Below are 14,376 nucleotides of genomic sequence, written 5' to 3' on the forward strand. Positions count from 1 at the left end.
AACAAACAACAAACAACTTACCATACTCTGTGATTGTCCTGCTATATTAAACCGCACGCATTCTGTTCCAAGTGTAGGCTAAAACATTTCAAATTGACCTGCTATAGTTATCTCAATCTGTCATATTCCACTGGTTTCCCACCCCGGGTATTAATTTACTTATATGAGGGTCACGTTCTGTAAAAGAATTGGTCTGGATGAACTTGTGCCTGCATTGACTGCGTTTGGTCGTCAGCATTCACAATTAATATCCAATTTCACGAAAACAGACTCTTTGAGTTGTCACTGAATCAGAGTCCAGTCCCGTCAAGTGCAGCTCGATGGAAGTCCAGCGGGAGGTTTTGGTCCAGCACCAGTGATGTTTTCCTTTTGTTGACCTATTATAGAAATCGTCCAATTACTATGCAACATCTGGAGGGAGCAGTGAGGTGGAATAGTCTATGTGCTTCCCCTGAGGGTAGAACCTTGCAGTGGTCAAACCCATGTCTGGCCTACAGCAGGAGGAGTTAGTAAGCCTATACCACTGTGCAAATTTAGCATTGGGGGGGGTAAGGGGTGAGGTTGGGCTAAACCATGATTCAAGTTGCAGGGAGGGAATTTGAGAGGCAATAAAAAGCCCTTTCCATAAGAAGGCTGGGTCATTGTTTTTGCAGTCAGTCAGGTGACACTGTATCAGCACTGCTTGGTGCTTAAGAAGAATTCTGGTCCCAGTATTGACCTCCTGAACAACAGACTTCATTTAACTTGATGACGTCACTGTCTACTCCCTCGTTGGTTGGTTCCAACTTCGTTATCGCTTTCAGACTATTGGGAGTGGCGTATGATACCATTGTTCAGGAGCAGAGCAACAGCGGAGCTGCGTGACTGTGCAGGTTACGCTGACCTATGAGGGACCAGCATGCTACAACACAGACTGCTCACTGTGACACATCCAAAACACGAGTTTGTTCTGTCTTTTTTGTTTGTTTGGTTAAACCACACTGCACACTGCAGTATGGAGGTTGGACTAAACCACTGTAAAGTGGCAGGTTTGCTGGACTATACCACAGTGCAGACTGTATTTAGTGTGGTGTCGAAGCGAACTGCCTTAGCCTCAGTAGGTTTCATGTTCGTATCATACATTGGGTTTTCAAACGATGCCTGACCGTTGGAGCTCTCATGGCTGACATAGCCGTTGAACTGGACCTTTGGACGTGTCCTGGAAAGAGAAGGAAGAAAACGCTGTGTTACTGATTTAATCTTGACTTAAACACAACGTCTTCAAAAAACCCAATCACGCCTCTGAAACACAAACGCAAATCAATCACACAATCGAGTGAATCACACAGGAAATCAAAGATAAGATTTGCTGATGTTTCTTTATAAAATATGTATGAACTGTCACCAGGGAGACGAATTGAAAAAAAAATTGACAAGGTTAGGTCATGCTTATCTTTCCGTGATACTAAGTATAGCATAATGCCCTGGCAGCGCTTCAAACCCACACTCATTCATCTCCATTGGCTTCCAGTCAAGTGCTGCATCACATACAAAATCCTCCTTCTACTCCTCACTTAAAAATCCCTCCATGCCCCCGGCCTGTCAGTACATGTTTGACCTCCTCCAACCTTATTTTCCATTCAGGGAACTTGGACTCCACGGACACAGGTCTGCTCACCATCCCTCATACCAACCTGAAAACCTGCGGCGAGAGGGCATTGAGTGTGGTAAGGCCCACCGCCTGCAAGTCAATCCCAACTGAGAGCCGCAATGCCCCATGCCCCATAACCTTTAATAACAAGTCGTTAAAGCAAGTGTTTATTTTCTTTCCTTAGTTTGTTTTTTCTTCAACCACTTTATTCTCCACATGAGGGTTACAGGGGGAGCTGGAGCCAAGCTCATCTGACACAGAGTGAAAGGCAGGGAACGCCCTGGACATGTGGCTGGTCCACTGTAGGGCCAGCATACACAGACAAACAACCATTCACTCTCACGGTCAATTTAGACTGTCTAATTAACCTAATCTCCAATGTGCATGTCTGTGGACTGTGGGAGGAGGCAAACTCATGCCTCTATCACACCAACCACCTGCACGTCTCCTCTCACCACATCCATATACGTCCATTTGCCCGAGATTTCCATCTTTAGCATCATTCTCACACATTCTGGACCCAAATCCCACCACCTCTTTGTGTGCAACCTAACCAGTTCTTTCTCACAGATCCATTCCTGATCCTGTTTTTTCTTCCAAAAAGATTGTGTTGCTAAGATCTGTTCAGGAAGTAAGTGAGTGATGTTAATCACTTACTACCCAGTTCAACACCCAAGTATTAAGACTCATCTTTTGTCTCTCTTCTCCTTGTCTCATCTCCTCACTATTCCACAGCACTACCTCTCCTCCCTGCGACCTTGTATTTCGTCTTGCTTCCGTTAACTTTCTAATCCAAACCCTGCATTGAGTGATATTCTTAATTATGTCTGTCAAGTAAAATTGTCGCTCGTGCTGCTGAGCTCAGTGAGCATTAACACAGTAGTGTGCGTCTCTCTGCAGCTCTTAGATCAATGGTTTGGTCTTCCATTACATTGATTACATGTTTGACTGTCGCATCTCTCTCACAAACTCTCAAACATAAAATCACAGACAGTCATTTCCGAGGAACATGTTTGAACCCACCGGGTGTGCAGCACTTGCCAAGCATAGCAATGAGCGACTGCAATGAGCTGCTAGTAATCAACAATTGATGGAGAAAAAAAAAGTCAAACCCCACAGATCCAGACACTTTTACCAAGAGTTGGTGATTTAACACACAGCCAAACAGCCTGTGAATATTATATTACATTTGTTAGGTGGCTAGAAACACACACATGTAGACTTTCACGTCCCATGACCGGGATAAACAAGAATCTACACAGACAACAAGACTAATATTTCAGTTGACACCAAGAGAGAAGGACTATCCATTCAATGTCTACTGCTTCATCCTCCACATGAGGGTTGAGGGTCGCTGGGGCAAATCCCAGCTGACACAGAGTGAAAGGAGAAGTACACCCTGCACAGGTCGCCAGTCCCTCGCAGGTCCAACACAGAGACAAACAACCATTCACACCTACAAGCCATTTAGAATGTCAAATTAACCACTTTTTTCAAAGTTTTTTGGCTGTGGGAGGAAACCCAGGAGTACCCAGAAAAAACCCACGCACACACATAGGGAGAACGTGTAAATTCCATGCAAAATGGCCCTCATTTGGAATGAGTAGGTTTTTTTTGCTGCAAGTCAAGAGTGCTAGCCACCACTCCACCATGTGCTGTATGTATATGTGTTAAAAAAAAAGCATTTTAATAATGTGAAACAATATTTTGAAATGAGGCAGAGTGACATGCACCATTTTATAGCATGTGATAAAAAAAATGCATGGATTAACAGTTAACTGAATATTGGCTACATTTTACCAGTGTCCAAAAACTGATGTTTAACTGAAAAAGTACAATGAATGTGCCAGTGTGCAGGTTTTAGTGTTATCTTGAGGTGAATTTCGGGCTACTGTACAAACATGATGGTAAAGGTTCAGTCTAAGGTAACAGGAACACAACAGTTCTTTTTAGTTGATTCAGAAAAGCACAATTATAAATATTCAATCACCCTCTGCTGATAGACTGCTTCAAATTTGACGCACTGGACCTTTAAAACACCCATGCACTGCACGTCCTGTCAGCTGTCTTGTTAGACATGCTGTGATGTAAAGTTTTACCCTTGGGGATCAAAGGTGCAAACTTCTCAAGTGCTGCTTTCTGGTGTTAAAAAAGAAGGCATGCTATGAAAATCGTGGCAGGGATGAGAACATGGAGTCTAACTACTGTCTGCTCCAGTGGGTTCAGCTGCCATCTGCTGCTCTGTGAGTGTGTCCGCGCGCATGCAACCTGCCATCATCCTGCAAATGCTTTTCAATCGTTTTGGTTCAAAGGAATATATTACCTGAATCTGGCGAAAATCACTACAGCGGCAAAAGAGGAGAGGTAGTGGGGAAAAATGACGCCCACTTCCCTCCCCCCCCTCGTAATTTGTCTGTATGTTGCAGATTACACCTTGAGATAATCAGGCTTTATAATCCAGTTAGATATAATCACTTACTCCCAAACCCTGTGGAACTATTAGAAGGGAGGAGTGCTGTAGCTGTAACACTGTTTGACTCTGACCTCATTAAGAGGATGTGTATGTGTGTGTCTGTCTATCTGTGTGTGTGTGTGTGTGTGTGTGTGTGTGTGTGTGTGTGTATGCACAACAGTGGAAATCCAACCCTGGGGAGACACTAAGCCTACCCTACGCTCAACCCATCAACTTACAAAACTGCACACACACGCACACACACACACACACACACACACACACACACACACGGCAACACACAGGCCTTGCTGCGTGGCACGAGTTCAAACTGCAGCACTTTTTTGTGGCTGTAGGTGCAATAGTTTAACTTTATTGGCAGAATGAAAAACAGCACACATAATTACTTTGACATTATTATAGACACTGTACAGACAAAGCACACACACACGCCTCACTTTTTAGTCTATACCTCTTTCTAAGCTACAGCGCGCTATAAAAGCAAAACTAGCCCGCCGTCATACACCTACTGTTAAACAAAGATGAAACGTGTCCCCTGGTTATAGCAAACATTTGAAAACAATAAAAAAACAAAAACAAAAAGATATATGTCAGTCTCTGTGATTAGGGCGAAGTCAAATATTTAAAAAAAAAAGTACTCCGTCTATGTTTTTAATGATTGCTGTTTTCACACAGCAGGGCTGCACAAAACCAATATTTGATTTTGTTATACTATTCCCTAAGTAGAAATGCCACCCCAGATACTTTTAAAGGTGTCTTTTCAAGTCATTTCCCATAAAGTTATACATATTATTCACTTTAGTTTAATAAAAGTTTCAGTTTAACATCAGGAAATCAGACATTCAGAATTTGGTGAATTATGCAGCCCTACTAAAAAAAAAAATCCATAAGTCAAAAAAAAAGAAAAAAAGAAGAGATGAAAGGTTTGACGGAGGTCTGGTTGCTGTTTGAAAACCAGGTGGATGACAAGTCTTACCTGCCGCCAGGCCCCCAGGTGTCTTTTGGTCTCTCATTGTCATCTGTGTCAGCGGACAACGTCCTGTGTACAACCAGCAGCTTTTAATATACATCATCGTGCATCACATACAGTAGATGCATCACATAGAGGCAAACTGGCAAGAACGCTGTGTAACAAGTGTGTTTTCTCTATAACGTCTGCAGGTAACTTAAACTTAACTTAAAAGTGATAAAGTGCAGAACTAAGAACGCCCCATAGAAAAGGGAAGGAATCTTATACAGTGACATTAATAACGACATTTTAACCTCAACATAGACCTGAAATAATATCTAACTAAAATAACTTTGAATTTCTCAAGTAAATCAGATTAAACCCTGAAGGTGTGCTCGGAATGTTGGAGCAAAAATTAGGAACATATTCATCTATACTGTCTATACTATCTATACTCATATATACAGTTAATGTCAGATCGGTCAGTCAATAAGGTTGATTTTTAGTGAAATAGATAAATACATCACACATTCTGTTTGGTTTTACTTTAGCTTTAGAACAGGCACCTGATCAGTGAAGCAAGGCTTAAACAAACTGCTTTTGAGGCTATAAAGAAGTATCAAGGCCGTGTCTAGTCACCAGTAAATGAATATGTAAATAAAAACAATCCTGTATTTTTCAATATCTACAGTATAGTACTGTGCAAAAGTCTGTTGTATATATGTCAAATTATGTGATGGTTGGCATTTGGATTGGAACGCTGTGGCTGTCAAGGCTGTCAATGAGTTTTTCAAATGTAGGTCACACTAAATACTTAACCTGCAGAAGCTTTAACTTTAGACAAACTTTAACCAGCAGAAGTTTATTTCTTTCTGCATACATATTTCCTGGATGTGTTCCAATAAAGAGACGGAGAAATAATCATTGTGTGTGGCCATTATAGCATTTCTGAAACAATAAATCGAATGGACTTTTGCGCAGTACTGTATATGCACTGTGTACATCACTAGAAAATTGTAACTGACAATAAAGTCTTACTGTATCTGCACTGAATTATCTCTATCATTATTGGTTGGGTATTTTCATCTGATCAATATAAAGCTTTTGTGTTATTACTACAAATCATTAATTCTTTACTTAACTATACAATATTTGACTTTTGACAGAGTGCATCAAACCTGCCATGTTTTTGTTTAACAGCAGACGAAGCTGGAGAAGCTGTTTTGTGGTGGTTTTCTCTGTGATGGATTTACACTGAGGACATAGTGTACAGTATCTCACCTGTGCTTGTAGAGGTAGAAGGCAAATCCAGACAGGATGAGGGCAAAGAAGGGAACTAAGATGGCTGCTGCCACAGAGCTGCTGTTTGTGTAGGGGTTGGATGGATCCATTGCCATGGTAACGGGGCCTGGGGATAAAAAATGTAGGAAAAAATAATCCCAACACATGCATGAGAGCGCACATATAAAAGGCCCTTTTGTTGACATGAAATAAATGATTATTGCATCCATTCATTCTGTATACATGAGCTAAGCTTCTGGTTGTTTACATAGTTTTAAATTTAATTGATTTTTTTACACAACACTGAAAAAAACATGTTACTATTCCTTTAAATTGGCTCATTAAACGTTTAAACAATAAAGGTAATTTATGCAAAGACCTACCTTGTCTCATTAGATGGAACTTTCCAAAGTCTTTACTGTGAATATGGCCCTGATAAACAAACGTCTTCTGGTCTGATTCTGCAGTAACCTGGAAGACACATTGAATATAAGTGCTCAGTGTATGTTTCGTTGTAGTTTTGAGGAAAGTTGTCCTTATTTACAGTTTATGACAGTTCGGAATTTTAATGACAAATGTCAAAAAATGGCTTATGGATCAAAAAGAAGACGAGAGGTGTGGTTACATGTGGGTGAAAATATGGCAGCATCAAGCTAACAGTAGTCAGCTTGAAGTTGTTTCTTTGTTACGTGGGCACGTAACAAAAGTAACAAGACTACCCCTATTCTAGTAATACAAAGCTAAATGCAAATCGATGAAGTATTCCTTTAAGATTAACAGTAAAACTTCTTAGTGCGAAGTAAGTTCACTACACAGCAAGTATACATGTTCATTTTCAAACTTTTATCCAAACACTTCACACACCATGATTCAATTCACTGTCCCATTTCAAGAGCTCTTTCAAATGGGACTGCAGATGGATCTTTTAATGTTCCCCTACCTATCCCAGGATTTATTGCTCTCCCAAGCTGGTGATGAATTGGTTTTCAAAAAAAGGTGGCAGCAAATGGTCGGACCCAAATGTCAGAGGAATACAATCTTAAATAAAGCTTTAATTTAATTGAATTGCTAATGATACACCTTAAACCCAAGAGGCCTTTAAAACTTGACTTAAAATATTTATGTGATACCTGTTTTTTATGCCAGGAGTGATTTATACTGAGTCTGTTGCTAGGTGACGGTGGTTAGGAAGAGTCGGCCACGTAGACCACACGCACTCAAGTTAGCGTAGTATCAGCAAATGTTCAGCTCCCAACACAGCACAGACCCCAAAAGAAAACTTTTATCAAGCATAGTAAAGTGACCAATGCAGAGCAAAGAACAGATTGTTCTTCATCAGTGTGCATCCTATCCATGAGTAAAATAGTGCAGTCAACTGTCACAGTTGTGGCTGGAGCCCAGGATACTCGTGGCTGTTGCAAGCCTCCATGAGTGCAAGAATAATGGCGCTTTTCCATTATACAGTTCAAGCACTACTCCTTTTTTTAGCTTTTCCATCAGAGATAGTACCTGCTACCTGGTGCTTTTGTTGATACATGCTCTGGCGAGGTTCCAAGCGAGCTGAGACAATACTAAAATGTGACATCAACAGACGACACAATTGCAACATCCGACACAAGAATCAAACTGAACAATGCCAAACTGTATCAAGAGAAAGACTTGAAAATCCTGAAAACATGCATTAATCTCCAACTTTTGGCAAAGAAATGTCTAAAATCTCAATATTTAACAGAGTAATCTGGTGTGTTTAGCACGGCTGAAAGCCGGGGTTCAGTGACTGTGTCAGACGGAGTTTGCACTCCGGTCATACAGGAAGTACTGAACAATTCGGTAAACAAATCTTTTTAACTGATTCTTTTGATTCAGTACACTGAAAAGAACTGACCACCACAGGTTTGTGTGTTTGTGTCCCATATAAAACGATATCATGGCCATTTCGTGTAGCCTTGCTACGACGACCCTTCCCACGTTAAGGATGTACTGAAGTAATGAAAAACAGTGCAGTCGCCTGATAACAAAGTGAATAGAGTCAAGTCAAATAGAGCCGAGTGTATGTGCCAATACATTGAGGCTGCAGTTCGGTCACATGTGGCTAGCAACAGCGTGCGTTTCATTTAGCTCCTTAAAGACCAGATCGTTGTTAGCCTTTGCCTGTGTCTGTCTGAAAGCTTTTTAAAAAGTTCTGTTACCTGTCTGTCTGCCAGAATATTAATCACTGTGTTTTTTTTATCCATGCCGAGGATCATTGACCTGACGTCTGTTCCTGCCATGCTCAGCCACCCCTCATTACTGTTCTTCTGAATGGGACTCCTGCCAGACTTTTGTCTGATCTCTGTACCACTGCTCATGTGCTTGTTGGACTCTCAACTGTGTGATCCTTCACGCCAGCACCACATTCAGAATTTCACTTTAAAAACTGACTCTGCTCCTGTACTTTGCTCCAAGAGTGCGACCTTTAACATAGCTCTGAATATTTATACTATGTTGTATACATTTGAGTGCCCGGTTTAACCTTGTCCTGCCCACCTCCTGCTCTTTGGACAGCTCCTCTCCTCCTCCACCTATTTTCTTCTCTGCTTTCCACCATTTCTTCTTTGACGATTAAAGAGCAAATGTTTTACACAGACCTCAACAATTGAAATTCCATCTAACTGTGAAAAGATTGAACCACACATCTAGGCCATTATCAGCCTGACTCTTCTCCTCCTTCATTCTTTCTGTCATTGGCAACATGAAAAATTGTCTGTCGCTGCTTCCTATGTTCCATCTCTCCTTCTCACCTCATTTTTCCTGCATTACTGCCAGCTACTCTCATTTACAATCCACTTGGTTGGTTCCTTGAAGCCTCCTTCTCTGGTTCACAAGTCAAACAGGATTGGATTTTTAATCTATTCCTCAGTCGTAGAAATGATTCGTAGGATTCCAAACTTTAAACACCACATTTACCTTAACCTTTCGAGTATGTTCTATAAAGGTTGTATGAAGGTTGTAGAAAAGTGGTTCTGGGAACCTTTAGAGAACATTCTCTAAAGGTTGTATGAACGTTGTAGTAAAGTAACGTTAGATGAATGTTCTGGGAACCTTCAGAGAACGTTCTCTAAAGATTGTATGAATGTTGTAGTAAAGTAACGTTAGATGAATGTTCTGGGAACCTTCAGAGAACGTTCTCTAAAGGTTGTGTGAAGGCTGTGACAAAAACGGTTCTGGGAACCTTAAGAGAACATTCTCTAAAGGTTGTATGAAGGTTGTAGAAAAGTAACGTTAGGGGAATTGTTCTGGGAAGCTTTAGAGACCGTTCTCTAAAGGTTGTGTAAAGGTTGTAGAAAAGTAACGTTAGGGGAACGTTCTGGGAACCTTTAGAGAATGTTCTCTAATGGTTGTATGAAGGTTCCAACAAAGTACCAAATGTGCATCCAAAACTAACAAACATTCAGGGAACATTCCCACAACCAAGAGGTAACGTTCCCAGAACGTTCTAGGAACCAAAAATTGTTAGCTGGGCCACAGGTCACATGGGGCAACACATGAAATGATATATACAGTAAATATAAATATGTGCTGTCTTTTTTATTTGTTTTTTAAAAAAAAAATATATTGCTGTTATTTGTTGAACATTTTAACAATTTAACCAATTTAGAGGAGATAGATAGATATTGTGTTGCTCAATATGTGACACAAGAGAAAGGTTGTCTTACATATCCATCCATTGCCCAGTTGTCGTTTTTAAACTTGCTGTAGTAATGCTCTGTTGGACCCTTCACCTGGTAGACTTTCAACAGCAGTTGATTTTCCTCTGACTTATAAGTACCTAAACAGAGAAAAAGGGGAAAAAAACAGTAAAAAATCAGTAAAAAAGAGTTAACAAGGCAGAGCTGAACATCATCAGACACACATGGACAAGTCACTACTTGGTTTGCTGCAGTGCTAACACAGGACTGCTGCTCTTCTTTATGACAAGTCCAGGGTCAAGCTGAATGAATGACTGTGAAACGTCATTTTGAAATGTCAAAACATATTTGAGTGTTATTGCTGGAGTCAGATAGCCTTTTTTCCTCAGTTACTCTAGCACTTCTTTCTTGCAGGATCTGTCTAGATACGTACATAACTTCTTTGTTTACCCTCCAGTCACTCCCGAACAACGTACTATATGTACTCTGCAGTACATAAATAGTCCGTGATGTATACTGGGCCACTGCGACGGAAGGTTATGACAGTTGTGTCGATGCATGAGAGGCCCAGGCACACAACTTGTTCATAATTCCCACCAGTGCACCTGCGTGTTTTATTATTTAAGGTATTAATGACCCCAGTCATATTCTCTGTATGCTCTAAAGAAATTGTAAATGACATTTTCACTGTCAGAACCCAATAACCTGCTGTGTATTTAGCCGCAGTGCATTCTCTCTATTTTATTACCATTGCATTTAACCTCTACTAATCTTTCACTCACCAACAACAAAGACAGTGTTACAAAAACATCTTCGGTTTTCATTTAGCTCTATTTTATCTATATAAGAACGAAATATAAGAACGTGCCAAATTTGTACTTCACAGGAGAGAAACTGTTTGAAGTTTAAAGAAAGCCATTAAAACAGTCTTTCAATTTAAATATACTTTTTGTGTTGCTTCTACATTCATTCCATGATTTTATATAAATAAATATCTGTTATAAGCTTCAGGTTTATTTTCGCGATTAATCACGATTCATTACAGAAAATTGTGCAATTAATTAGTTAAAAATGTTTTAATCAATATATATATATATATATATATATAACTTATATATTATAAATATATAATACTATAAGACTTTTTTTCTTTTACCTGACAGTCTGATTGACACTCCGCTGGTCTCCAGTAATGTGATGTTAACTCTGCCACTGGTGGCATTGAACCCGTTAACTGTCAACGTGGTGGCCTGTCTCTTTCCCAGATACTCGTAGAAACCGCTCCACTCAGAGTTTGGAGAGAAGACATCCATGGAAACTGTAATTGAGGAGGAGGAGGAGGGGGGGGGGGGTTAGCAGCTGCAACAGCACTGGATTCAGTTTTTCACTTAACTTTTTTCCCCAGCTTCATATTAAATGTCATTAACAGGGGAGGTAGCAATAAAAGTTTTAGGGTTAGGATTAATTCTTTGAGAAGCAAAAAAAAACACAGGCAAATTTCATTTCTACCACCGTTAAAACTGATGCTGCAGAGAATTATGACTTATTCAGAACTGAGAAGCTTCAATATTCTTGCAAAAGATCTTTGGTGTTTTTTCTCCCTCACTACTGGCTGCCTCTAAAGATATATATTGATGATCAGCATTACATATTATATCATATTATATCAGTACTACATGGTATTGCAGTTGAATGTGTTCTCAGGATAGTTGACTGTCTGTACAGAAGACTTCTGTCGTCAACACCAACTTTAACCTCTACGTCAGTAATCATCTCTGGGAGAAGCAGTAACTGAATGAATATGAACGAATGTATTCTGCATACCACGTATCTTGTTCTTCTGGACATCTGATTCTCCTCTGCCTTTGGGATTGACTTTCACTCCAACTGAAATGTAAAATGGCATTAAGTTTGGTTTAGCTCACTTCACAGTGACGGCTTCGTTGGAAATACATTTGGTAGAGATAGGGGTTGGGAGTGGATGATTTAAAATGTGACAGGAGTGATAAAGACAAAGGGAAAGCATCGAGGGCTCAATTGTTTCTGACTGTGCCACAGACGAAAAAAAAAAGAATCCAAAACACAAGACAGAAAGTGGCAGCCTCTTCCCAACATGGTTATGAACTCCGGTGTTTTGCTGTCAAATATCAAAGCCAACGACTCTTTGACTTTGATTAAAAAGAGTATACCTGAAGCTACAGACATACAAATAAGATCGGGATTATAATCTGTATGGCGGTAATGGAGTCCAGGTTAGATGTTAGGCTCAGTGAAGCTCAGTGTACCTTTGCAGAGTGGGGGTTTGCCTGACCATCTCCCATCACTTCTGCAGTTTCTGTGCTCAGACCCCCCAGCTAGATAGAAACCATCTTGACAGGTGTAGATCAGCGTGTATCCCAGGGTAGGCAGCTCCATAGAGCGGACGTCTACATTACTGGGCGTCTCTGGCTGTCGGCAGGAATGGGCTGTGTGTTGGGGGAAGAGAAGATAAATTGACTTAACAATGAAATAACTAAGAACAAAAAAAGCAGAGGGTTTCTCCCCATAAAACCTAAAACTAACAGAATAAACCTCAACAGAGCAACTCCTACTGTATATTAACCTCAGCTTTTACTACTACAGCTAATGACTGATGTTCACAGTTAACACGCGAGCCTCTTTCTTCTTACCGATGCACTCGGGTTGAGTTCCGCTCCACGTGAGACTCTCTAGACACGTTCTTGTGGTCGATCCGAGGATGTGGTAGTTCTTGCGGCACTTGAAGGAAATTTTACTGCCAACCTGTTTTGACACAAAAGCACACGAGAATGAATTTGTTATTGTCAAAACACATTACACAGATCTGTTTTTTTTTTTTTAAAAGATGCCAGAAACCGCTTCCTCTCTTTGGACACGTCAGAGGTTACTAATACAACTTTTTTATGTCGGTACAACAAACGCGCTTGGACGTTTGTTCATTTACGTAGGGTGCAAATCACCAAAATGGAAGCCAGAATTCAAAATGGCCGACTTCCTGTTGAGTTGAGGCCATGGTCAAGGTGGACTTTTTTGTTCGTCTTGGTCTATACCATCTTCCCACCAAGTTTCAGGAAATTCGGTGGAACTAAATGTTGCCTCTGTTTTCACCTTAGGGGGCGCTATAGAGCCCATATCGCATTTTCACCAGACCTGACCTCCATGCAAAGTTTCAAGAGTTTTTATGCATATTAACCCCCTCAAAAGTGACCATGAAGCCATGGATATAATACTAATCTGAAGGATAACAATTCCTCGCACAAATTCGTGCCATTCGTGGCTCGGGCCCTAATAAGACATATCTTCTCAAATCCTACTAAGGGTGATTATATATTCAATCAATAAGATCCTTTTTTGACCTGTACTGTATGTTCAAGGTTTGAAGCAGTCTGGCTTTTTCCAACCGGTGCAAACCTTGGGCCCATTGTATCCATCCCTCCATTCATTATCTATACATGTATCATCTCAGGGTCACGGGGGCAGCATCAATTGTTTCTCACACAGACATTAATATTCATGAATTAGTCGACCTGCTCTTATTTTCAGCTCTGGCGTTTGGTAGGCACACCTTTATAGAAGAGTCACAAACATAAATTCACGTTAATTAAAAGGCTTTCTGATTTATTCATTGATAAATCAAAAGACTTAATTAAAACGTGCTGTTTGATACTTTAATGGGGGGGCGGGGGGGTTTGGAAAAAGATAAATTTGACAAACAATTTCCGAAAGAATTATTACTTCTTCAATAAATTGTTCCAATTAAAAACACAAACACGATTAAAGTGTCATTAAGGACATCAGTAAAAAAAGAAAAGAGAAAAATCACTAATGAATTCACAAACACAGGAAATGGACTTAAATCATTGGAAGAGGTCGTTTTCTGTTACGACGAGGTACAAAACTTTGAGTAAATGCAAATTAGCCACAGTATGTGCAGTTGTGTTGACATTGGTCCTCCACACATTATTAGAATTATTATTTTTTCTTGGTCCTGCACCGTCTACGATTAAGATATTTCCTTTGTTAGAAAGGATTAAATTATTACGCTCATTATCGGGCACTCACTGAAATTCTAAATTTCAACCATAGAGTGTCAAAATATATCATTTTCATGTAGAAAATCCAGATCAATGACGTTCCTTCCCTGGCTGGGGGTAAACATTTTCTAAAAGCTGTATATAAAGGTGTAAATATAGGGAAAACACATGTACATTTAAAGGTGGAAAAAAATGTATGCTTAGTAGAATTGCTAAAGTTTTGATGATTTTGTTGGCTGCTGTTATGATTGTATTCTTTGACTAAGTCAAAGTAGTGATGTAATATCTAGTATTACACTGTACTTTTAACAGTCAACTTATAT

The 14,376-nt window shown here is 40.1% G+C and overlaps 1 protein-coding gene across 1 annotated transcript in view; it reads right to left on the reverse strand.

Annotated features, from left to right (window-relative positions):
* The window catches only part of LOC131459883 (CUB and sushi domain-containing protein 1-like), a 284,673-nt gene continuing 270,297 nt past the window's right edge, over positions 1-14,376 (reverse strand). The window contains exons 66-74 of the mRNA XM_058630020.1: positions 12,671-12,782; positions 12,287-12,466; positions 11,826-11,888; positions 11,158-11,319; positions 10,029-10,141; positions 6,717-6,804; positions 6,334-6,460; positions 5,080-5,142; positions 1-1,198 (exon numbers count right to left, since the gene is read on the reverse strand). Of these exons, the coding sequence (XP_058486003.1) occupies positions 1,039-1,198; positions 5,080-5,142; positions 6,334-6,460; positions 6,717-6,804; positions 10,029-10,141; positions 11,158-11,319; positions 11,826-11,888; positions 12,287-12,466; positions 12,671-12,782 (1,068 nt within the window). The 3' untranslated portion in view covers positions 1-1,038. The remainder of the gene's footprint in view (positions 1,199-5,079; positions 5,143-6,333; positions 6,461-6,716; positions 6,805-10,028; positions 10,142-11,157; positions 11,320-11,825; positions 11,889-12,286; positions 12,467-12,670; positions 12,783-14,376) is intronic.

Source organism: Solea solea, chromosome 5 (genome assembly GCF_958295425.1).
Source record: "Solea solea chromosome 5, fSolSol10.1, whole genome shotgun sequence".
NCBI lineage: Eukaryota > Metazoa > Chordata > Actinopteri > Pleuronectiformes > Soleidae > Solea > Solea solea.